This window comes from Truncatella angustata, assembly GCF_020726525.1.
Source record: "Truncatella angustata strain MPI-SDFR-AT-0073 chromosome Unknown BKA67scaffold_8, whole genome shotgun sequence".
NCBI lineage: Eukaryota > Fungi > Ascomycota > Sordariomycetes > Amphisphaeriales > Sporocadaceae > Truncatella > Truncatella angustata.
Window position 1 is genome coordinate 2,037,191 of NW_025763388.1, and position 24,650 is coordinate 2,061,840.

The 24,650-nt window shown below is 47.9% G+C and overlaps 5 protein-coding genes across 5 annotated transcripts; 3 read left to right on the plus strand and 2 right to left on the minus strand.

The window, feature by feature from the left end:
• Positions 1 to 246: 246 nt before the first annotated feature.
• Positions 247 to 1,784, minus strand: BKA67DRAFT_578950 (DltD N-terminal domain protein). The gene is made up of 2 exons (XM_046103736.1): positions 1,447 to 1,784; positions 247 to 1,385 (listed from the first exon to the last, which is right to left on the minus strand). The coding sequence occupies exons 1-2, from the start codon at positions 1,553 to 1,555 to the stop codon at positions 565 to 567; spliced, it is 930 nt and encodes a 309-aa protein (XP_045954456.1). The 5' UTR covers positions 1,556 to 1,784; the 3' UTR covers positions 247 to 564.
• A 521-nt stretch (positions 1,785 to 2,305) lies between these two features.
• Positions 2,306 to 9,993, plus strand: BKA67DRAFT_629289 (putative polyketide synthase; the record flags this gene model as incomplete). The annotated part of the gene is made up of 6 exons (XM_046105575.1): positions 2,306 to 2,780; positions 2,888 to 3,005; positions 3,083 to 6,470; positions 6,504 to 8,440; positions 8,565 to 9,048; positions 9,127 to 9,993. The coding sequence occupies 6 exons, from the start codon at positions 2,306 to 2,308 to the stop codon at positions 9,991 to 9,993; spliced, it is 7,269 nt and encodes a 2,422-aa protein (XP_045954457.1).
• A 5,839-nt stretch (positions 9,994 to 15,832) lies between these two features.
• BKA67DRAFT_578953 (choline dehydrogenase) lies at positions 15,833 to 17,975 on the minus strand. Its single transcript, XM_046103737.1, has one exon. The coding sequence runs from the start codon at positions 17,738 to 17,740 to the stop codon at positions 16,139 to 16,141; it is 1,602 nt and encodes a 533-aa protein (XP_045954458.1). The 5' UTR covers positions 17,741 to 17,975; the 3' UTR covers positions 15,833 to 16,138.
• Positions 17,976 to 19,558: 1,583 nt separating this feature from the next.
• On the plus strand, positions 19,559 to 21,023 carry BKA67DRAFT_401338 (uncharacterized protein). The gene is made up of 5 exons (XM_046096694.1): positions 19,559 to 19,829; positions 19,889 to 19,980; positions 20,047 to 20,423; positions 20,482 to 20,564; positions 20,619 to 21,023. Exons 1-5 carry the CDS (start codon positions 19,643 to 19,645, stop codon positions 20,858 to 20,860), a joined length of 981 nt encoding a protein of 326 aa, XP_045954459.1. The 5' UTR covers positions 19,559 to 19,642; the 3' UTR covers positions 20,861 to 21,023.
• A 1,234-nt stretch (positions 21,024 to 22,257) lies between these two features.
• Positions 22,258 to 23,545, plus strand: BKA67DRAFT_578957 (uncharacterized protein). The gene is made up of 2 exons (XM_046103738.1): positions 22,258 to 23,249; positions 23,310 to 23,545. Exons 1-2 carry the CDS (start codon positions 22,453 to 22,455, stop codon positions 23,437 to 23,439), a joined length of 927 nt encoding a protein of 308 aa, XP_045954460.1. The 5' UTR covers positions 22,258 to 22,452; the 3' UTR covers positions 23,440 to 23,545.
• The last annotated feature ends 1,105 nt before the right edge of the window (positions 23,546 to 24,650 follow it).

A 24,650-nucleotide genomic window follows, 5' to 3' on the forward strand; every position in this document is an offset into this window, starting at 1 on the left:
TCGTGATCATGGATATTACAGAGACGTGGCATTGGAATTGGAGCCAGAACCCTCGGTACGAAGGGATGAGTTGTATAAAGTTCGCCACTCTCCGACATTTATGCACTTTGTGGCTGTGGGTGGGTGCTGATGGAACGGGACAATTGTTTGCACATGCAAGGGTTTTTTGGAAAAATGTGAGTGGGGTGGTGGGTGGGTTTGGGTCCTGCTTGCGATCTTATTTATAGAGGCAATTATCCGATGTACGGCTGCGGCTGAGCAGGACTGCCTCCAGTTCTAACTCCGGTATCTTCAGTTGGTTCCGCCTCCTGCGCAAAACTCTGCATGGACTAACATGAGTGGAATCTATTGTCCTATCATCTCATATTGTGCACTACGTATGGCACAGCGGCTCATATGTAGGTACACTTATGTTCCAATCAAGGTCCTAATAGACCAACCTAGAAACCATTGTCCGCAATGTCACCTTATTCTACGCAGAGAATAAAAAGCAATCTTGTACATGCCTTTTTCAATCGGGTTCTAAAACCGCCTGCGACGCCACCTGGTAAGGCTATGTACCTTTCAAGATCTAGACCACTTTTTCAGAAATCGGACTTGTACATCCATCGCTGCCCGAAAGCTGTCGCCATCTAGGACATCCATATGCCCTCGTGTGGCGACGAGGTGGAACTCTTTCTTGGGCTCCTCGCCAGAAACGCTATCTTCCACCGTAGGAATCGCGTCAAATATTAGCTCTTTCTGTTTATGTGCTGGTGAGATACGGTCTTCTTCCGGCGTGACCACAAGAACGGGCATCCCTTGCAACCATTTCAGACAATTAAATGGACCACCCCAGCTCATGACATGCCAGTAAGTCTGGATTGTGGTCGTAACTTGGAAGTTGGGGATCTTGTCTTTACTTTCCGTTATTAGATCGAGTTCTTCTGTACCAACACCAGATCCAAATCCTGCTGGATTCTGCCCGTTGCTGCTGACCATTGGAATGGAAAATGGCACGTTGCCATTCATCCTGCTTTCTCGATCCTGCATGCATTTCGCCATGACGCCTTTCCATTTCTTTTCTTCCAGTTCCCAAATAGTCAAAGGGCACACAGCCAAAACACTGCTAGCGCGTTTGTCCAAGGCAGCAGCAGAAAGTGCGATAGCTCCCGAGAAAGAAAAGCCCCAAAAGGCAATCCTGTTAGAATCTATCTCCGGTAGGGATTTGATGAAAGTCAAGGCATCAGAATAATCTGATATCTGGAGGGCCGGCACGATGTTGTTTCGTGGTTGACCCTCACTCGCACCAATTGTCCGCGGATCGTACACGAGAGACGCGATCCCTGATTCTTGAAAGTACTGTGCCAATTTTGGTAAAAACATCTCTTTCGTTGTGTTGAACAGTGAGGATATCAGCATTTATTCGCAGCGACCAATGTTCGAGCTGGGAATAGTAGCTTACCCCTGGAGTCATTATCACGGCAGGACTCTGAGGCTCGCCGCTTGAGTACAGTGTGCCACGGAGGATCAGACCGTCTAGAGTCTTAAATTCGACCTCTTTACATGTAGCCATCTTCGCCAGGTATTTGGGCTAATTCTGACAGTTCACTAATGCTTTTTTCTTGAAGCTGACTTCAATTTGCCTGACGCGTGGTATTATATCAGTCTACAAGTGAGTGGAAAGCATCGTGGGAGTGACTTATGCACGAGCGGAGTTTGGCAGTCTCCTTGAAACCCTATTTACATGAACGTTATCTAGATTACCGCAACTGAGGGGCTCACATGTACCGTATGTACATGGTCCTTGATGTAAGAACTCGAGTACCGCATTGCGCGGACCACCTGACATGATCTGAAGGAGCTAGCCACCAACGATACTTAGGCATTATGCAGTACTACCTCGTTATCATACATAGTTGTTAAGGCTGTGTACCCAATCCTCGGCATAATTCTTGGACCGTGCGTAATGTCCGCTGAACTAGCAGTCAACCGTCCCGGGCATTGCGTGATGGCAAGTCCCACTCACTATCATATTAGGCGCAGTATTAGGGCAGTCTGAATGGCAAGATACAATCGCCGTGTATTCACGAGGACCAGTTCATAGATCGATAGAAAGCCTGGATAGTTCTATTTATTCCAAAACTACGTATCTGGAGAAGCAAACGAAATAACAATCGAGACATATCAGCCTCATAGCGGCTACTTGACTATCATGGCATCTCATGTTGAACCCAATGGAAACTCGGCCAGAGGTCACGGTGGCGCACATACTGTTGCCGATTCTCATTTTTCTCAACAACAGACATATCGAGATTCAAATAGCATGGATGATCAGACGGAGGGAGCTCATCAGTCATCCTCAAGCTCGACACCGTTTCTTGCTAGCACACATTCATCGGCTTCTGTTCAATATTCACAGAAACCAGTCGCAATAATCGGCATCTCTTGCCGTCTACCTGGGCGTATTATGACGCCTACGAACTTATGGGACTTCATGATGTCCTCAAATGTTGCATCTAATGAACCGCCTGCCACACGATTCCATCTGGCTGGTCATTACGATGCATCTCACAAGCCCTATACCATGAAAACGCCCGGTGCCATGTTTATGGAAGAGGTGAACCCGGCCGACTTTGATGCCGGATTCTTTGGAGTCAACCATATGGACGCTAGCTCTATGGATCCTCAACAAAGGCAGTTGATGGAGGTTGCTTATGAGTGTCTCGAAAGCGCGGGGATTCCGGTTGAGAGCCTAGCAGGAGCAAGAGTTGGCTGTATCATCGGTGCCAACACAGTTGGTATGTTCGTAATCTCTAGCATATGACGACTGTTAGCTGTTATAAGCGTGTTCAACATATCGCGGGCAAGACACAAAAATATATTAGAGTGCTGACGAGACCTACAGATTACTACGACATGACTTGCAGAGATCCAGAGGATAGAACGGAATCGCCAACCATGGGATCCAATCGAGCGCTGCTAAGCAATCGAATCAGCCATTTCCTCAATGTACATGGACCAAGGTATGAGCCCAGCCTTTGCCTCTCCCTTGTTTCCAGATGGGTGTCCGTAAGAGCATGGAGCTAACCCATGCATGAAGCATATCTCTTGACACAGCGTGCTCGTCTACCCTTGTTGCTCTGGACATGGCGTGTCTTTACCTGACGACGAATCAATGTGACTTCGTACTTGTTGGTGGTGCCAACATGTACTTATCTCCAGAGCGTAATGAAGATATGGGTGCCATGCGCCCTACTGCTTCCCCTACAGGTCGGTGCCATACATTCGATAGTAAGGCAGACGGTTACGTGGCTGCGGAAGCTATAAACTGCGTATTGTTGAGACGCCTTGACGACGCTGTCATCGCCAAAGATCCAATCAGGGCTGTGATTAGAGGAACTTCGACGAATAGCGCTGGGCGAACGCCGGGAATTGCCATGCCAAGTGCCACTGCCCAAGCGGCTGCCATCCGTGCTGCGTACCATAATGCTGGGATCCCCGAAATTGATTACTCTGAGACGGGTTTCTTGGAATGTCACGGCACAGGAACCTTAGTGGGAGACCCAATCGAAATCACTGGTGCAGCCTCAGTGTTTGCCGCCGGCAGGGACCAACATAACCTACTTGTGATTGGAAGTGTGAAGTCGAATATTGGTCACTCGGAAGGCGCCGCTGGACTCTCTGGATTAATCAAAACAGTTCTAGCAATTGAAAATGGTATTATTCCTGGCACTGCTACATTTCTAGAACCAAATCCAAGAATCGATTTTGAAGCTTCTAAGGTTCGAGCGAGCAGAACGGCAGTTCGCTGGCCCAGCAACAGCAAGAAGAGAGCCAGCATCAATTCGTTTGGTTTCGGAGGTGCCAATGCACATGCAATCGTCGAAAGTCCCCAATACTTGTTGCCAGGCCGTCTCACAACGTACAAATCTTCTTATAAAAATGGGGACAGGATGTGGGATGACTTCTTCGAGTTTGAAGAACCAGGAGCTTCTCCCACCCCTGGGGTATTGACCCACACAAAGCCACAGATCGTCGTTTTGTCTGCAAATGACGAAGAATCCCTGAAAGCTTCCATCGAGGCTCTGGTCTCTCATCTTCTTTACCCATCTGTGAGCATCCAGCTCAATGATCTGGCATACACGTTGTCGGAGCGTCGCAGTCAACTATATTATCGCGCCTACAGTATTCAGCATGTCTCGTCAAAACTCAGTACTACAGTTTCTCAAGAAACCTTCACTGTCTGCAAACGCTCCACTAGCAAGCCCACTTTGATCGGGTTTGTATTCACCGGACAGGGAGCACAGTGGCCCCAAATGGGCAAAGACTTACTAGAATCATTCCCAATAGCTATGAAGATGGTCCAGGAGCTTGATATTGCAATACAGACAATGGAACAACCTCCTCCGTGGTCTCTTGTCGAGGAATTGATAGTGCCACGCTCGGCTGCAGCCTTTCGGGAGCCGGAATTTTCTCAACCTCTGGTCACTGCTTTACAACTTGCATATCTCGCAGTGCTTTCGCAATGGGGTATCAAAGCCAAAGCAGCAGTCGGTCATTCCTCTGGTGAAATTGTAGCCGCCTACTATTGTGGATACATTACGGCGTCGGAAGCAATAAAGATTGCTTACCTCCGTGGCCAAGCTGTGAAAAATGTGCCACCACAAGCTCCCCTGGGGATGTTGGCTGTGGGCGCTGGCGCCGACGACGTCATGACCTATCTTCAGGATTACGGTTACCTGGTGCAAATTGCATGTTTCAACAGCCCCAGGAGTGTTACTCTGTCTGGCACTGTTGAAGCACTGGAACAAGTGAAGATGAGACTAGAGACATCTAGTGTCTTTGCACGCATGCTGTTAGTCAACGCAGCCTATCACTCTACACACATGTTGGATGTCGGAGTAAAGTACAGAGAGTTGTTAGAAAATGCGACTCAAAAGCCTGGTTCAGCGGCTCGACCACATACTGATCAGGCAATAATGTATTCTTCCGTCACTGGAGAGAGGATGAACGAACCAGCAGATGTCACTTATTGGCATCAAAACATGGTATCACCGGTTCGCTTCCAGCAGGCGACATCAGCTATGTTGTCCTCTCAAGTGGATGGAGAGGATGCAATCAATTTCCTCCTCGAGATTGGACCATCGAACGCTTTGTCGGGACCGATTTCGCAGATATACGATCAACTCTCTTCCAAATTGGTGGTACTCCCAGTTTATTCTTCTGTAGCAAAGCGTGGACAGCAGTCTCTTCAAAGTCTTTTCGACACAGCGGGTCAATTGTTCGGAGCTGGGTATGCGGTGAGCTTCAGCGATGTCAATGAGTACAACCAGGCGCAGACCGAGGAGCCAAGCATAATTGTGGACCTACCGAATTATGCGTGGAACCATTCAAAGAAATACTGGCACGAATCTCTTGCGTCAAAGGACTGGCGGTACCGTCCCTTCATCCGCCATGACCTACTGGGGACCAAAATCTTGGGAACTTCCTGGAATTCTCCGATCTTTCGCAACAGGCTCCGTCTAAAGGATAATCCATGGCTGCGGGATCACAAATTGGGAGAGCAAGTGGTGTTCCCCGGCGCTGCTTATGTTGCCATGGCTCTAGAGGCGATGTATCAACATAGTTACATGGTCACATGGACCTCCGGCGCTAATGTTCCTAAAAGGTTCCAGTATCATCTGAAAGATATCAAGTTTGCTAGAGCTTTAGTACTGGATGATTTGGACGATTATAGCATGATCTCCCTTTCTTTATCTGCGGTGCCTGGATCCATCGGCTCCTGGCACGCATTTCAAGTCTCGTCGCTAAGGGCACAAGTGGACTTGAAGAGTGAAGACGTATGGAGAACACATGCTACAGGCCTTATACGCATCGAAACGGGCTTTATTAATTCTGTGGCGGCACCGGAATCTATCGCCCCTCTTAAGCATTCGATTCCCGCCAAGTTGTGGTACAAATCCATGCGAGATTCTGGCTTCAACTTTGGGCCTAGCTTCCAAAAGCACCTGGCAATGGAATACACGGCCGGTCATAAGACAGGTCGCAGTACTGTGGATCTCTCACCACCATTGAGCATTTTCCGACAAAGCGAATATCTTCTTCATCCAGCATGCATAGATGGATGCTTCCAAACGGTGACCAGCTCGATTTGGCAGGGCGATCGCAGTGCGGTGAATGCAGCACTTGTCCCCTTCCAGATCGATTCGCTGACCATTCCCCACCGCTCTGTGGTCGAGAAACCTAAAGTTGGCATTTCGAACGCGATCTCTCAGTATGGCGGAACAGGGCGGCGCGATATTATGAAACACTATACTAGTTCTTGTCAGGTTTACCATCCAGGCACCGGCACACTCATTCTTGATATGAAGGGATTACGCTATACGGAGCTAGACTCAACGAAAGAAAGCACTTTGGGCCATACATACGCGCAACTTACTTGGGATGTCGATATCGACATGCTGTCACAGACGACTTTTGAAAATGTTGTTGAACAAGTCGCTAATGCTAATAACGGGGAGGAATCACCCAATACACTAGCCGCAGCACAAAAGATTATGTCACTAGCCGCGCATAAGAATCCAAATCTCAATGTTCTTGAGATCAATCTAAATCCAACGGACATCTCCAGTCTATGGTTACGTCATCACGATCATTGTCGTATGACCTTTTCGCAGTATCGGTTTCTCTCCGACAATGCTCATTGTGTGGTTGCTGCCCGCGAGGCGCACGCTAACCTCATAACGCCCAAGGTCGATTTTGTTATGCTTGATTTGACCAAGCCTTTTACTGAGTTCGTTAACAAGTTCGACTTTGTAATTATCAAGACTACGCCTGGGAGAGTATCCCAGGAGCTGGGGTTAGTCCTGGTGAACGTCCAAGCTTGGTTATCCGATAATGGTGGCCAGGCGTTCATTGTCTCAATGACCGGAAACATAGGCTCGCTAACAGCAGATATCATTGGTGCGAGCTTTTCCAAATTGCTTTTCTCGGATGCTCTTGTGCTGGCGTACCAGCAGAAAGCCATCAAGGCAATGAAGAGCCATGAACCACGTGAGGTTCACGTGGTCAAGTTCGACTCCGAGATAAATACCACAAATGCCGAAAATGTCATCAGAGAAGCCCTCTCCTGTGATCTCATCGCCAATACAAATCCGTTTGCACTACCTGTCGAAAGCAAGATACTGGTTCTAGATGAGATTAATGGTGAGGTCTTGTCTAAAATGACCAAGCGACAATGGAACATCCTCCATCAGCTCATTTCGTTATCTTGTTCCATTCTCTGGGTTACAACCGGGGCACAGGGGCTTTCGGTCACGCAGCCTTCTAAAGCACTTATCAACGGCCTTTTCAGGGTAATCCGAAATGAGGAGCCATTGCTTAATCTCATCAACCTCGATATCGAACATGCTTCCACTGTTGACCCAGCCACAATCTCATCAATTGTCACCTGCCTTGAGCTATTGCAAAAGGACAGGCCCAAGTCTAGGTTTGAATCAGAGTTCTCATGTCGCCAAGGCTTGATTTATATCAGCAGGGTCGTGCCTGACCTTGCTCTCAACTTGGCAAGGGACGAAGAGTTTCTCGGGCGCGCGCCAGAGATTATGGATCTTCATGACTCACCATTCATGATCCACCTGCGTGCAGAAAGGATTGGCAACATAGATTCGTTGCAATACAGTGCTGTTGCGCCTGAACGACCTGTGCTCCGGGAGAACGAGGTTGAAATCCAGGTTTTCGCAAGTGGCGTGAACTTCAAAGAGGTCGCGGTCACCATTGGCATCATTCCAGAGAATGAGTTCCTCCTGGGTGGGGAGGGTGCCGGTATCGTCACCCGTATAGCTGCCGACGTCACGAAATTTGTCCCTGGGCAGAGAGTGGCATTTTTCGAGAAGGGCTCCTTTGCGAACAGAGTCATAACCAAGACTGAAGCTGTCATCGGCATTGAGGATCCAATGTCCTATGAGGAAGCTGCCACTATTCCTTGTGTATTCATGACAAGTTATTATTCGTTGATTCATTTGGCCAACGTGAGGAAGGGTAACACTGTACTTATCCACTCGGCCGCGGGTGGCGTAGGCATTTCAGCCATTCAGTTGTGTCAACATTTAGGCGCTACGGTGTACGCCACTGTAGGTACACCCGAGAAACGCGAATTCCTTCGGGAGAGGTTTAGCATACCAGATGACCGCATCTTCTCCAGCCGCACGCCAGCTTTTGGTGCCCAAATTCTCGAGTATACGTCCGGAAAAGGCGTGGATGTTATACTGAATTCTTTGACTGGCAACTTGCTCGATGAATCTTGGCGCATTGTTGCTGACGGCGGAATCATGGTCGAGATTGGAAAGAGGGATATTCTGGACCGCAAATCGTTGAGCATGGAGCCTTTCAACCGCAATGCCTCATTCCGTGCACTAGATCTGAGTCACAAGGAAATTAGTGATGACATGATTGCTAGGTAAGAAGCTCCCTTACCTAATGAACTTGCATAGTTGTTTCGTCTTGGTAGTTGGAGACTTACTTTTGGACTGTATTTTCATATTGCACATTTATGTTATACTGCTAATGGCTTTGGTGGACAGTCTATTGGAGGATGTCTTCAAGCTTATGGCTGTTGGTTCTTTGAAACCGATATCACCGATCCAAGTCTTTCCATTCAGCGACATACCTTCCGCATTCCGTCTCATGCGCTCGGGAAAGCATATCGGTAAGTTGGTGATCTCAGATGGAGCCTCTCCCACAGCTCGTATTCAGGTGCCAGTGCGTCCTATGGCGCGGTCAGTGAGGCTACGCCCAGATAGGTGTTATTTGATCGTCGGCGGGCTGCGGGGCCTTTGTTCTAGCCTCATGATGTACCTGGCGAAGATGGGGGCGAGGCACCTAGCAGTCATGAGCAGAAGCGGTGAGGGCAAGAGTTCCCAGAAAACTATCGAAGATATCACGGCATTGGGGTGTGAAGTGCAACTTTTCAAGGGTGATGTTTCCAATGAAGATGCAGTGAGGCATATTCTGGCAAGCACGAAAGTGCCCGTTGGTGGCATCGTCCAGGGAGCAATGCTCCTGCGTGTAAGTCACTAGGCTCTGGCGGAGTCCGGCAATCGAGCATGTCAGATTTTACGAAAGTAGTAATTAATGTGGCTATAGGACCGTACGTTCGCTTCGATGACCGTGGAAGAATACCACGATGCCATTACTTGTAAACTGCAAGGAACCTGGAATCTGCATAACGTTTCACTCGACTTAGGCTTGTCACTTGATTTCTTTACACTGCTATCTTCTATCTCGGGTCTCTATGGCTCTAAAGGCCAAGCAAACTATGCAGCAGCTAATGCCTTCCTGGACGCTTTTGCTCTCTACCGTTCAGAAACCCTCGGGCAGCCTACTACTTCAGTTGATCTCGGAGTAATCGAAGATGTGGGTTATATGGCGGAGCACAAGGAACTACAAAGTCGTTATGATCCCAAAGTATGGTACCCTATCAACGAGAGACTTTTGAAGAAGGTCTTTGGATTCAGCATCTTACAGCAGGATAAGCTTCAAGTCCCAAATCCCTCAAGTGCGGCCCATATGATTACGGGTTTCCAGATTCCACAAGTGGAGTCCTCGTTCCTGTCGTCCGACGCGCGCTTCTCGCCCTTATTTTCTGGGGCCTCCTCAGATTCCAATACAGCCGCGAAAAACGAGGGCAGTAAACGTAGCATCCAAGCTATCTTGGTCATGGCAAAGTCAAACGTAGAACGGCGGGCCATACTTGACGCGACAGTGAACATCCTCAACAAGTATTTGGTGAAGAGTCTGCGATTGGCTCAGGACCTGAATACCACCCGGCCACTGAGCACCTATGGTATAGATTCGCTCGCGGCCGTTGAATTCAGAAACTTCGTGAAGAGCGAGTTCGGGGTGGAGTTGACAACACTCGAAGTTGTCAACGCATCAAGTTTAACAGCGTTATGCGAGAAGCTTGTCGAAAGGATCTTAGTTGGCCAGAATAATACCTCAGAGCATTCATGAAAGAAGCCCGTATTGTAAAGTGCTGAAAGGTGTTGTTCAATATTCTTGGGGAAGTGATAGCGGCGGGTGCGGTGCCCCATAAATAATCAGAGAGGACAGTATTAGAGACGAAACCAAAGACAAAGCCCTCGATCAAGACTTAAAGGCAGAATTAGAAGCAGTAAATTTGGCATCGAGCTGACTTTACATGCGCTTGTAAAGCTTGTATATAGATAGTGGTTTTCGACATGGAGATGCCTAAGACTAGAGGTTTGAAGATTAGAAAGTGGCAGGCCTTATATTGGTTTAAGTACTAAATTAATCTTATTGTATAATAGGGATCTTATATCTTTCTATTTAAAACCGGTATGTGTTATAAATAACACTTTGTTCATTTCTAATGTATTTTTAAAATATATTTTAAAATAACATTTGAACTATTCCATTTAAATAATTGCTATTTTGATAATTAATCTACCGGGAATGTTCTGAAGGGATCGGAGAGGTGGCACTAGAAGCTCTAGTAGAATGGCGGGTTCGTCGATGTCATGGCACTAATATCTCTCAAGCTTTGGCTGAAAGCCTACGCAATCGATTGGTGGTGTATGATGGTATGAGAAATATCTTGAGTGCGATGTTGTAAGAATGTCAGAAGTACGGTTGTTTAGGATGTCTAACAAGATGGTTCAGAGTGTAAGTAATATAGAGGAGACATATCTTGAAGGTACCTTCTGTATATAAGACAAAATTATTCAACAGAAACAGTGGCTCTTTTCAAGCACAGGCTGCCTCGTCACCGTAGAAGGTGTGCTGCATTATTGACCCTTGTCTTTGATTCATTGATGCTGCCATATTTGAATGACTATCGAGTAACGATACAGTGCAATAGAGTTAGATGAACGTCCTCGATACTAGTAATCTGGCAGACTCTTGAAAGTGTTACATTAAACAAGAAATTATTTTGCAGTAGCCATGCATTCTTCTCCGTATCTCTTGGCCTTGATTGTAGAGACTGGGCAGTACGCATGATAGCTTAGGCAGTGAGAACCTCCGACTAACACACGCGAAAGAGACTTTCTCAGAGAACTAGGAAGATGTGCACTAATTTAATATTATTGGTATATACAAAACACTCTCTAATCGACAAAATGTTCATTGCGGCAAGATAATGGTTTGCCATGACCTGGAGGTAAAATAGAAAGCCTTCGTTTACTAATCCCAGTTTTAGATTGATATTGGATACTGGTGTCAAGCAGCCTTTATATAACTAACTACAGATCGAATCTAGCTCCACCCTCCTCAGCTCTATCAGTCTACGCTCGCATTTACACACTAAAGTATTCACTGCTCATTGCCAATGTGTACTCGACGAAGACAATCCATCGAGAATATTTAAGTTGTCGTCATTATCGGGCGTTAGGCCCATCGTGATGGGAAACAGCTATTGCTGGGGCGTTGGTGACTCGGGGGCCGACGTTCGCGGTCTGGATTGTGGTTTTGTGACTGGTATTGTTCCTGAAGAACAGAATGGCCTGACAACATTTCGCGCCTTTTGCCTGCAATTTCTAGATTGGGTCTATATGAAACTGAGCTCATCGCGGTTGATAGTTATTCCTCACAGTTGACATTGACTGGGGGTTGAGTTCATGGAAGGCGCTGCTTCTGTAATCTGCGACCTCATTCAAGGTCTCCTTGACGTTAGCTGTTTCCTTCACAGAGACGAGATAATGACATTGAGTGTAGCAATGCCTGTCGAATATATCTACAATGGCCGCTATTCGCCATCTCTCTATCTACTACTTCTTCTTCTCAAATCTACTTACATCTATCTATTATTATCCATTTTATCACCATAACTGATAATGTCTAATTTCTCCGCTCTCCTCCTTTCCGTCCTTCGACTCACATTCTGTCAATTTGTCAAGGCTAAGATCCGTTTGAGGAAAGGTTGGCGACAGGAAGATTGGACACATGTTGATACATCTCTAACCCTCACTAGGTCGTCTTGGTCGTCTGCACACTGGCCACCTTCCGTCATCTCGTCAAATCCTCCTCCCAACTCAGTTGGTCTGCTCCGGTCGTGTCTCGCTCCGGAGGAGAACGAACCCTCCTCGCACATGATATCCAACCAGGCTCAAAGTGAAACTGCTGGCTCAATGAAAGCACCGCAACTTTGGAGGGGCGCACACCCGGGCTGAGGCCGCGGCCTTCTTTCACCAACCATTGGTGCACCTGCACTGATGATGTTCTGTAGCATTAAGATTGTCTGCTGGTCGGTTACGTCGACGCCGCACGATGGGTTGCTTTCTCTCAGTATGGGTCAGCTACTGGCTTGCTTTTGCAACTCTGCCACTGCCCTCGGGATGATCTTTGAGGCCATCGCGACCACGGAGCAAAGGCCGATGCGTTTGAAAAAAAAGGCTCTTCACGACTAAAAGATGCTCACCATTAAGCGACTTGCACTGTTTTCAAGGCATCACCGAGCTGACTAGATGCCCGCAAGGATGTCTATTGATTGCGTCGGTGATCTATGCCACGCTCGACGGAGGCGATGGAGGCAATAGAGTCGATAAGTGCACCCTCTTATCATCATTGGATGTTTTAAACGGGGATATTGTGTCCGGATGGATGTCAGGATAGTAAAAATGTCTCAGAAAGGTGTACAGATCTCAAGAAGTAGATGTGGCCTAGTCCTACTTGAATCGATTGTACCTCACCCTTGATGGGTAATTTCACGCGTTACAAATGTACAATGGCAACTGCCGCGTCGGTTTATGTCGTCCGTCGGAATATCAATGGGCTTTTCTATTGTGTTCCAGGCGGGAACTCGAGATTAGCAATGGTTATGAGCATCATGTAAGACAGTTCTGACACTGTCCCTAACTTGGCGAACTATCTCAGACGCAGGGAGAACCACATCGACCAACCCAACACCCGTACCAGACCAAACAGCAGCCCTTCGACTGTCCCCTCCCCCATCTCTTGTCTTCGCCTACGACCGCTGTCGCGTAGCGTGAACGAATCTGTATATGCAGTGGCGGCACGTTCCAAGGGGCCCAGAAGCCTCCAACAGTGGCCACAGCCTGAGCCTGAGCCCTTAGCCCTAGTAGCCAAGGAAGCTGTAATTTTATGATCACTAACGTCACTGGTCAGTCTATGACTCATCAGATATCATCAAGGACGAGGTAAAGTCAGCCGCCTTAGTAGACGTCGCTTTAGATACATCAGGATTCCGGATCTTGTGGCGAGATCCTAGACTCTATACGCAGCGGTACAGATGACAAGTCAGACAATCTTTTTTCCAAGTCACAACAGCGGTAAGGCATAACACCTCTCCAGGGTATCCCTTATGTCCCCGCATTACTCCACGGCATAATTATATCTATTCACATGCGTTGTGGTATAAATTTCTGCCGGCCCGTTCATATAGCCATTCTAGCTACTTCCCGCTATCTACACCTTGGAACATAGCTAAGACGTTGTCCTTGATCACCATCTTGTCACTACCTCTATTGCTTGCTCCAGGGCTACGTGGCAGTGACGGTCGACGGCCTGTTATCATCTGAGTTGCTTGACCAAGGTCGACCGCTCTCATTCGACGCCATATATTTAGGGTGCTGGAGCCTGATGGCCGTACCATGCTTTAGCCCCGTCAATAACCATATTACTGCTTTCTCTATGGAGACATTATGGGTAGGTAAAGTGCTATCGCAAGATCAATCTCTTGTGTAAAGCCTAATGATTAGAAAAAATTAGAACTTAGGTGGAAGAAGATATCACAGACAGCTGTTACCGAGTGGTTCTTTTCCTTGAAGACACCTAAGCGAGCAAGCGTAATAACGATGGCGATCAAAAAAAGCCCATACGCCGCCTAGGTGATAGCTCTATAACACATCAAGCTATTATACGAGATCCTATCAGAAGTTTCAGGCGATATACGAGTATCAGTCTGTGGGCCGCGCCTATCGGATGCGGCCATAGGCGCATCACTTACCACAGACAATCAAATACTTTTTATCACTGGCTGTAGTGTCTACTCTTCCCCATTCGAGCTCGGTCCCATCAATTGGCGTATTAGATGTTCCGGATACTAGTAAATTCATAAATGCAGCAGGGTGTTAGATTTACTTGAAACTGCGGCGATTCTCTCCATGTAAACAAGGCAATATTTTGAAAGCCTTCATTCGAGTACAGTACAATTAACTACTTATGGAAACTGTACCCCATTATTAATCATATCTAAGTGTATGCTATAAAATAATTTTAAATCAGGATATTTCTCTCTAGTAAGGCCGCCTCTTACGAATAATGACTTCAAAGACACAGCTAGGGGTCTATAAGACTCATGTCGATTTTGATGGCTGTGTCCTTCAAGATCATTGTCATATCGATTGTCTCGTTACTGCTGTCGCTCGACGCCCCTCGCTGTTGGCGAACCCTGCCATGTTTGTCTTTTTCAAGCCGCTTGGCTAAAATCGATCGCTCCTTTTCTGTGCCATACTTCTTTTTTGGTACGTGTTCGGGATGCTAAAGCCTACCAGATAGGCCACCGCCGTCATGCTCTCTCACCAGGTGATTATACCAGGTGATTATACCACGCCATAGGCCCGTCAATATCCACTATCGTGCCCTGATCACGGAGAAATGCCGGGCACGGAAATACTTGCTGGAAGATACGATCCTTGTGCTTAGCCAAGTGGTTAGAAAATCCACCACCTTGCACAAACTCGTCAAGGCAGATATATAAAAAAGTCTTTGCCCCTAAATGTCCCTCCACGGTGATACCTGCGACACCACCTATGACAGTTTCTACAGTTGGTATAGAACAAAGTTTTGGTGAAGGATAGGTCTGATGCACTGAAAGGAAGAGCCTAAATCTACTCGAGCATAGCATAGCGAATAAGGTGCTCGCATGAGCGTAGGATTGCAGGTGTAACGCTTTAATCGTGAAATGATAGTATAGGTACTGTCAAGTCGTATATATGTAGAAATCTAAGTCCACAAAAGAGAATATCGGTGGACAGAAAGTGGGCATATCCCCAATCACATGATCACCACTCCTAAGTTAGGTGATCCGGGAAGGCCTGAAGCTTCTAGAGCGCGAATTCTCGAGCAGTTGAAATCTGTGGTCACACAACTTCGCGGTATCGAACCACCACAAAACGTCGACATTACAAATGTTAAGGGGCCCAATTTATAATCAACGGCTTCCTAAAAATTCAATATAGGGTCCTTTCAGGACGATTCAGGACTTCCTTAGAGAGCTCCGAAACGGAGTTGAAACCGAAGATCTACACAATCCGTCATTAGCAGCTAGACTCTCTGAACGAATTTCCTTCACAATCAGTCTTGGCAAACTTCGGTGTTTACACATAGCGATCTGAGCACTCTGAACCTTCTTGCACGTGGTGATGATATTGTTGGGGTTATCGATTGGGAAACAGCGGGAAGGATCTCTCCTTATTGTGAATACACTTCGGCGTGGAACGACAATCCTCAAACTGGGTTCTGGCAGGAGGAAGTCGACAAGTTTCTCACACCTATGTCTCATGAGTTGGAGATGGAGAAGATTCGACGAAAGTACTTTGGAGACTTTTAGAGGTGTTCTAGCTGGGCATATTTCATCTTTGAAAGTAGATACATTTCTACACACAAATCTTACGGTATAATCTGTGCCTTATTCTCGATCAAATCGTAAGTCGGCACTTTCGTCGATCAAAGTAGCCGAGTGGTGAAAGAGTTCGCGATAGAGATTTTGCCATTTGTTCAGGCTGAAGACGACTCGGCGTTCGGAGCACATCATCGGTTGGATCAGCCAAGGACCGGTGATCAAGATGTCTACGACGTTGTTTGAATGTTGCTTTCATTGTGCCAATGAACCTTTTGACCCCTAGTTGTCTTGTTTATATATTAATCTTAATATTTTTTGTGTTTTGACTATACTCAACAGTGCTATGGCGAGCCTTGATTGCGATAGCGATAGAAGTTAAAACACTTAGGATGAGATCAACACACGAAAGTTACACATACTTGCAACCCAAATATGAGTGATCTGCTGAAACCAGTAAAAGTCTCCAAGATCGGAATACTAGCAAGATCTTTTACGCTTGTGACAAAGCCCACAACAATCTTGTTGTTCTGAAGCTGTCTTGACATATTTGCGCACTTATAACATGGCTTTAAGGATCATACTGGCCAGCTGTTCGGCCATAGCATAGAGCGTAGACTGTGGATGACCACCTAGAGGCACCGGAATGATACTCGCATCAGCAACCCGAAGTCCTCGGACACCTAGCACTCGTCCTTCTCCGTCAACCACTGTGCCCATCGCCGCGGTGCCCCCGGAGTGGTGGTGCTGCGATCCGGTGAGGCGGATTCTCTCCTCGATCAATTCGTCGCTTGACTGGTCGGTCAGTGGTGCCAAGACGTCCAGGCCTTCCCCGGAAGGTGGGGATTCGCTCTCGACGACAGGCTTCATAGATTCGGTTGCCAGAATAACCCTCAAAGTTTGACGGGTGGCGTGAATAAGAGCATCGCGATCAAGTTTAGTAGAGAAGAAACTAGGTTGGATGCGGGGAAAGTCGGCTGGAGAGCTGGACCGAATGGTGACCGTCCCGCGAGAAGTAGGAAGGAGAAGCATGGTGGACGTCGCAATATGTGAGCCATCTACGGGGATCCCGGGGATCCCAGGAGGAACGTAAGCAGTCACGATCTCGTAGAAGTTCCGTTTCTTCAGGTCGATTTCGGCTTCATTCTTTGTAATGATTTCCTCCGGCAGAGGTTGGCTGGCAACCCAGTCCCACGGGAACCCCTTAGCGAACGCGGGCTTCTGAAAGCCAGCGCTTCCAAGGGCATATCCCAATGAAGGATCGCGCAAGCGAAAGGCGAGGTAAATGGCAAAGTGATCGTGGAGATTTTGACCGACCTGCGGGGATTCGTGTATCATAGGGATATCGTGCTCAGCGAGGATCGCAGAGGGGCCGATACCTGAGAGGAACAGGATCTGAGGAGTGCGGTAAGCGCCAGCGCAGAGGATAACCTCTTTCCTCGCAATGATCTTGCGGCCGTCGGTCAGTTCCACCCCGGTCACCTTGGTATCAGTAAATGTAACTCTATGTACAGCGGTGTTGCTGAGGACCTTTACGTTATCGAGTGGGTAAGCGATATTGGATGGTTGCCGGAGGCCGTCACGGGAATTCTCCTGCATCTCAGTGAGGCCTGTAGTGTGGTCGACCCCTATTTCGGCCCATGCCTGTCTTATAGTTTCTCGCAGGGGGTATACACGTGCGCCCGACTCGTCTTGGGAGACGGGAGTAACGTGCATAGGGCCATCGAAACCATGCTCTGAGGCGTCTGCTTGATGATCTTTGAAGCACTCGGACTTGATAAGCCAAGGTTTAAGGCCTTCGTAGCTCCAGCGCTGGTCCCCGGCTACCTCCGCCCATTCATTATAATCGGCAGCATCTGCTCGTAACCAAGCACCAAAGTTGAGAATGCTTCCTCCACCTAGTGCCTTACCGGCGTTGAGATAATGCACACGATTAGCCGTATTGGCCACCGGCTCGCTTGGATAAGCATAATCAAGTTCGCCTCCTAAAAGCGATAAGCCACTTAAGAAGCCGGTAGTAGCGGGATTGCTGGATGGGTCGGGCCCAGCTTCGACGAGGATGACTTCAGGTCTATCGTCGCTTTTACTCAGACGGGAGGCCAGGGTGCATCCAGTCAAGCCACCGCCAACGACGACGTAATCGGCAGTCAAAAAACCCATGTTCGAGTGAAAGGAAGATTGATAAGAAGCAACGCGTGAATGACAGGGGCCAAGAGCTAAGGAGAGGGATGAGAGATAATGTAGCGCCTATAAGGACGCTTGGGGATTGACTGGGCCTACAATAAACTGCCTAGCAAGACTTGAAAATACCCAGTTAGCCAGCCTTTGTAGGCTGAAATGTCCCACTGGCCCAGTCTAGACTAGTCTAGAGCAAAGAGTTGACGCAAGGGGCCGTGGACAAGGTCAACTGACCGAATCGGCATGCAACTCCACATCGTCCGATAGATATGTAGCTCATCGCGCCATATCTATTCATAGACCTTTAGACGCCCTTGCCATTCGTCTGCCAGGTACTGTGTACACTATCGGTAGCTGGGCCATACATAGTACAGTATTGGGCCATAACCCTGTCAACTTTCAAGTACTGAACATCAGTGGGTTTCTTCATCCCGGGAAATCTCCCACTGTGAATCGTTATAGATTGCTCTCCTTCATCACTATCTGGTCTGGTGATAAATCATACTGCTCCTACCCAACAGCGTCAGACGATACCAGGCGCTGGCTTGTACCCAGTCCTTCGGGCCCTGTACCAAACACGCCAACGAACATTAGGGTGCATGTTGGTTGCAGGACAGCGGGGCAGTCTTGCGGGGCAGTCCTGCGGGCCGCCGCACCCATCTTCCTTTTGGCGCCTTGTATCCAAGGGCGATCTGAAAGAACGAACCATGGTAAGGCAACTACAGCGGATCTTGACACCACTTCTCAGAGCCGAGGTTCGCATTTTATCGGTGCCTATACGGAGAAACCCACTGTTACAACGGTACAGACTCAATGCAACAACCACTTCCCTGCACGTACAATGCAATCATATTGTCTGACAAACAGGACCTGGCTTTGCGTGGCATGTTCTAAAGCCTGCCCGTCTCCTCCCTTGCTTCCCTCTCTGCATATGGTAGCTTTTACGACAAGTCAACCGGCCATTCTCATTCTAAATCAGCATGACAGGCCATGGATATTAGTTGCAGAACAACCGGCACCAGGATTGTGTCAAGGAATTTCAACCGCGAGTAGTCATCACCTAAAGGTCTTACCTTCGTAGGACGCCTGCCAGCTGCATAGTAAGTACTCAGTCTGTTACTCACTGCTGATGTCACTTAGCCACAGACCATGGCCGGGGTCGATAGTGGGTCTCTTTACAGAACCAATTTGCCGTGCAACCGACCCTCCCGGAAATTCGCAACTATCTACCTTGTCGCCGCAGAGGTAGTATTGTAGGATGACAGGATCTGTACAATATCCGGGCGATGTTACATTATTGGTTCTTTCTGCCGCTGTGCAGCAAACGTTGATTGGACGCTGAAATTGGCAAGACTACGGATTATGCATGTCGAAGGATTCCAATCCTCACCGGCCAGGGTTTAGCAAACGTTAATTGGACGCTGCATTATGCATGTACCACCTTCCTCTGGAGAAGTCCTAAAAGGACCTCGAATCTTACAGTCAGAGTTGCATTTTTGTCAGATAAGCCAGATATTTGGAGGATCGGGAGTCTGCAAATGCAAAGTTTAAAGCATCATGTCATCAATATCTGCAGCACAATTAGTTACACTGCCTATTCGCCGCGACGCGCGACGCCGGAACGTGGCGTCGGCTCGTCCCTTGTTACTTTCACCCCAAGCTTGGACTCTCAAGCGCACCGACTTGATCTAGAGATCTACAACAGACATCTGTAGTGCTCCTCAATTATCCCAGAGATCCAGCCTTTAACAACGGGGCTTTTCGATCTTCGATAGGTGAGCTACATGAAAAAGAACCCCATGTTCCCACTTCCGCATAAATTTATACGGCCGAACTTCTTGGTACGTCGCCAACACCCCACGGCGGCGCTAACAGTCCATCACGATGCCGGGAACATATAGCAAAGAGTTGATGATCGGGCTGGCAGTCGGCTTCATCATTATACCATCAATCTTTGTGGCACTAAGGATTCTGGCAAAGTGGTCGAAGGGAAATAGGTTACGACTCGACGATTGGCTATGCTTCGGTTCGCTGGCTGTCGGTATCACTTGCTCCGTACTGCAACTTTATGGTGAGTTACTAATACGTCCACGACCACCTATGTAACCCCCGTTCCTAAGACTTGTGTAGCTGCTATCGACGGACAACTAGGCCAGCATCAAAGCACCGGACCTGACGGCCAACCTATATTAGATGACCCACGATTTCTAGTATATGAAAAGGCGAGTCGTGTCCAACGCATAGAGTCCCTCGATTCGATCGACGAGCCTAATAGCGATACTGTGTAGACCAAATTCGCCGTAAATGTTATCAGCCCCATCGGTTTTGGGTTCGTGAAGGCGTCTATTCTCGTCCTGTACAAGACCATCTTTCAACATATTCGCCCTTTCCGATGGGCCGTCTATGGCATGCTCACCATCGTGGTGATATGGGCTGTCTCCTTCTTCTTCGCCAATCTGTTCACCTGTCTCCCCATCACGCCCCTCATCGAGCCATTCTATGGAAACAAGTGTGTTGATACTTATTCGCTGTGGCTCTCTGTCCTTGTCACCGATCTGATTGTCGACGTGGGAATCCTGATTATGCCGATTCCCCTGGTTCTGCGGTTACACCTACCATGGAAAGACAGGCTAGGCGTGCTCGGAATGTTTCTGCTTGGTACAATGTAAGTAATATTGGCGCGGCATACGACTCAGCATAAGAGTTCTAACAATTTCTCGCAGCGTTGTTGCTATCAGTATTGCTCGTCTTGTCCAATCGTTGGAGGTCGCGGCAGAGTTTGGATTGCATTACAACGACGAGACATGTAAGTTTTCATGGCAAAGCAGTGCGCTGGATAATGACTGATATATTTGTGTAGACTACACTTCGCCGATTTTCTTCTGGGCTAACATCGAATTGGCCGTTGCCATTGTATCATCTTGTCTTCCAACACTGCGACCTCTATGGATTTATCTCTTCCCCACATCCCCGACTACAACACAAAAGACATCGACCCAGTACATACAAATCAGCGATCCAGTTAGGCAGGGTGGGAAAGACAGAGATTCGGTAGGAGAATGCCAAGATGATATACCCCTGACAGACCGCGGACAGGTATAACAGAGCCCGATACCTGCCCAGTTGCTGGCTACGATTTTAATGAGGCACTCTCAACCTATTGAGTCTTGAAAAATCTCAGTCCCCCCAGTGTTTATATTTTATAAAGATCTACCCCTCATTGCCGAGGCTTAATAAATATCCAGTCAGGCATGTTTGACATGGGGCGGGTTCTCTGTATTGGTCCTTGTATTGCTAGTGAGACACAGTATTTTCAAACTTTACTCTTACCTGATGTTACGGGTACAGTGGATGGGAGGTTTGAGGCACATCTTATCATAATAATGTTGATCGATGCTGTTGTAGATTAGTCACCAAAGAGAACATGTCAGCAGACGTATGCGGCGCCTTGGGCATGCCATACTATTATACCCTCCAAAAAGACTTGATCAGGTCTCAAGGCGATGGAATTTAGAGCAAGACAACCCTGATGAAGCCGGGACGACCCATTCGTCTAGGTATGTACTCTACTACGGTATTGTGTCCAGAAGGATATGTAGTAGTGATTCATCAAACACTTAGCTCCGGCGATATTGCCCACTCGCCCAAAAAGACACGCATAATCTACTGGGCGCGCCGGGGTGTCACCTGTTAACATGTCATATGATCCAGGCGAGCGAGGCATAAAAGCACGTGTACGATGCGGCTTACAGGGATGGTGCGTCTCCCACGCGAGATATGGCGTACAAAGGAGACTATCACTCAGCCGCACTATTCTTCGAATATCCTGGCTCTTAGCCCAATTTCTTTTCAATAGATCGCAATTAACTTGCACGCGAAACACACTCGATCCTTCGTACAATGCGTGAGAAGATGATAAAAAATGGACTAGGACCGGGGTGGCATGTCTTCCCCCCTGCAGAGTTGTATGCATTAGCAGAGACAGACATGCCTAAAAGCTCTAGTGCCGCCGGAATTAAACAATAAATACCTGAGGTTTTTCGCATGAGGCATGCGCGGTCACTTACGAACTTTGACGACCTGCACTGTCTGTTTGCCAGAGCCATGAAGCTTGCGTTGCGTTTCTCGTGGGGTTATGCTTTGGTGGGCCTCGTCGTGGCCGCCGAGTGCAAGTCCGTCGCACAGCAATTGAACGCAGAACTGGCACCGTATCTGTCGCGCTCAGGCCTCATCACCGAGCAGGCACCACCACGATGGAGCTCTTACGAGGCACCTCATCCAGGTGCTGTTGTGAATGTCGAGACTGAGTCGGATGTTGCCATCACAGTAGGTGCCATGTCTCCCATCTCCATTCTAGTTGTGATATGGGTCTGAAGCGTAGGATCACAGCACTAACACCCTCTCCCAATACACAGGTCAAATACTGCGCAGGAAAAAACATCCCTTTTCTCGCTCAAAACGGCGGCTCTGGGTGGGCAACATTCCATCTGGGTTCCAATGGCGTACTCATCAATCTAGCAAGTTTGAATCAGGTCACGTTCAATGCCGACAAGTCTCAAGCGACCATCGGGGGAGGGTCCAATATCAGCAACACAATTTCCCACGCATACGCTGCAGGAGCTCTGGTTGAGACTGGTAACTGCAACTGTGTGGGCACACTGGGAGCGATACTCGGTGGTGGCTACGGAAACCTTATGGGGTTATATGGTTTCGGAGTTGACAATGTCCTCTCGCTCCGCGTTGTCACAGCTGATGGCCAGATCCGCAATGTGACCGCTGCCTCTGATCCGGATTTGTTCTGGGCTCTCCGAGGTGCAGGGCCTAATTTCGGCATCGTGACATCCGCAGTGGTGAAGGCGCACCCGGCCTCGAGTGATGACATGCTGGCCTGGACAGGCTCCTTGGTGTTTACATCCGACAAGCTGGAACAAGTCGTGCAGGCCATTCAAGATCTAAAACTCCTTCCGAACATGAACGTCTTCATGTATTTCCTCTCGGATGGATCCCCAGCGAACGTGCCAATTGTTGTGGTCGCGCCCTTCTTATATAAGGGCAATGCGACATCAGGCCGCTCTGCGTTTGCCAGTATTTATGCGATCGGCCCAGTAGCAGATAGCACCAGCGTCATACCGTACAACCAGTGGAATTCTGCCGGCAACTCACTATGTGTACCCGGAGCACGGAAGCCAGGCTATGGTGCTGGCTTTCAGAAGATGGTCCCCGCTACCTGGCGTCAAATATGGGACAAGTTTGTCGAATTCCAACAAACGCCTGGGGCACAGAGCAGCGGTGTGCTGCTAGAGGCGTACTCCCTCACGAAGGCGAGATCGGTGGATTCTCAATCGGCGGCTTTCCCCTTCCGAAACGTGAACTTCAACGCCTTCATCATACCTTGGTATAATGACACGTCTCTTGACGACAAGGCCGAATTGCTCGGAACTGCGTCACGCGACCTATGGAGATCTACGGATGGCTTGAGTCGCAATTCCACGTAAGCTCCCCGTCAATTCTATTGCAACCTTTTTGGTGCTTCGTCACTTACATCGTTTAGCTACATTAACTTTGCTCATGGCGATGAGCCTCTAGAGGTGGTGTACGGCGACAGCCTTTCTAGGCTACGGTCTATCAAGCGCCGGTTCGATCCTTACAACCGGTTTAGTCAATGGTTCGACATACAGTAGCTTAGTAAGACACATCTTACAAGGTGATGCATAGCGCTGCCCGCACCTGCTGGCAGTTACTACACGTGAATAGATACATAGGCTTTCTAGGGCCATACTAGCCTACACTAATGGATTACACTCTTTCCCTGTCATCGTCCAAACGAATCAACCACTGCACATCATTGATTCTAGGAAACTAGTCACGGTGGCAACAACTCAGGCCCCAAAAGATAGCCAATGGACGGCGCCCCACACCACTGTCGGGAGGGCATCCTCTGTAGAGGTTTTACTCGACCAGGTACAAAAATGAGGTGGTCAGGTATAAGCCGCACCTGACTATGTTAAGTATATGCTAAGCACAGAACTAAGTGTGCTGGAAATACAGCGCTAGGTGCGCTAGAAGTACAGCGCTAAGTGCACTAGAGATATAACGTCAAGTGTGCTGGAAATACAGGTCACATATGCTCAACATATGCTCAGCATATGTTGAACATATGTCACTAGCGCTGTTTTTGTCCCCTGCGGAATTTCTGCCAAGCTACGCTAGTGAGGTGGGGCTTATACGTGACCACCTCATTTTTGTACCTGGTCAGTTCACCCCTCCATCCGTGGGTCCCACACAGTAAGCCGCCCGCAGATTGTGGGGCATACAAATGAGATGGATAACTACACGATCAGCATTCGTCATCCAATCGCAGAACCAGCACGTTCATCCTTGGGTAAGGGCATGGCTCTAATTCCAGCCAGCAATTTACTCACGTCCATGTGATGCCTATAACAAAGCTTATCATAGGTAAATGCTACCGGGCATATTACACTAGGTTAACTATTTAATTAAGTTGTAATCTAAAGCGGTTTAGCCAGGACATTAAGGTGAAACTACCCGAAGCTAAAAGCGACGCTATGAATAATAGTATATTAAGTATACTAAATACAATTTAGAATTGTTTATATTATCGTTCTTAGTTTTCTTTACTTATATTTAAAAATACTAAAACCTTTAGCAATTTATACCTTTTATACTCTTTTTTTTTTCCATTTACTTTTTACGATTTTTCACGACGAGTTTATGTAAGATTTCTGGATTTTTAGGGCCCTTTAAAGTCTTCTAGATACTGGATCGGCACCCTTTAGATACTGAACCAGGACCACTGTCTTGTCCCTTGGTTTTGGGCCTCACGTTGAGCTCGCAGGCTCGCTCGTGGACTGATCAATAAGTAATGAGTGGA

What these genes read in the sequence shown, in the direction of transcription:
- BKA67DRAFT_401338 (XM_046096694.1), top strand. Translation starts at nt 19,643, where the DNA reads ATGCCGGGAACATATAGCAAAGAGTTGATGATCGGGCTGGCAGTCGGC. An exon ending in GATTTCTAGTATATGAAAAG is followed by an intron (nt 19,981 to 20,046) that starts GCGAGTCGTGTC and finishes GATACTGTGTAG; the next exon opens with ACCAAATTCGCCGTAAATGT. An exon ending in GCATTACAACGACGAGACAT is followed by an intron (nt 20,565 to 20,618) that starts GTAAGTTTTCAT and finishes ATATTTGTGTAG; the next exon opens with ACTACACTTCGCCGATTTTC.
- BKA67DRAFT_578950 (XM_046103736.1), bottom strand. Translation starts at nt 1,555, where the DNA reads ATGGCTACATGTAAAGAGGTCGAATTTAAGACTCTAGACGGTCTGATC. An exon ending in TGCCGTGATAATGACTCCAG is followed by an intron (nt 1,386 to 1,446) that starts GGGTAAGCTACT and finishes TGATATCCTCAC; the next exon opens with TGTTCAACACAACGAAAGAG.
- BKA67DRAFT_578953 (XM_046103737.1), bottom strand. Translation starts at nt 17,740, where the DNA reads ATGGGTTTTTTGACTGCCGATTACGTCGTCGTTGGCGGTGGCTTGACT.
- BKA67DRAFT_578957 (XM_046103738.1), top strand. Translation starts at nt 22,453, where the DNA reads ATGGGGTTATATGGTTTCGGAGTTGACAATGTCCTCTCGCTCCGCGTT. An exon ending in GGCTTGAGTCGCAATTCCAC is followed by an intron (nt 23,250 to 23,309) that starts GTAAGCTCCCCG and finishes TACATCGTTTAG; the next exon opens with CTACATTAACTTTGCTCATG.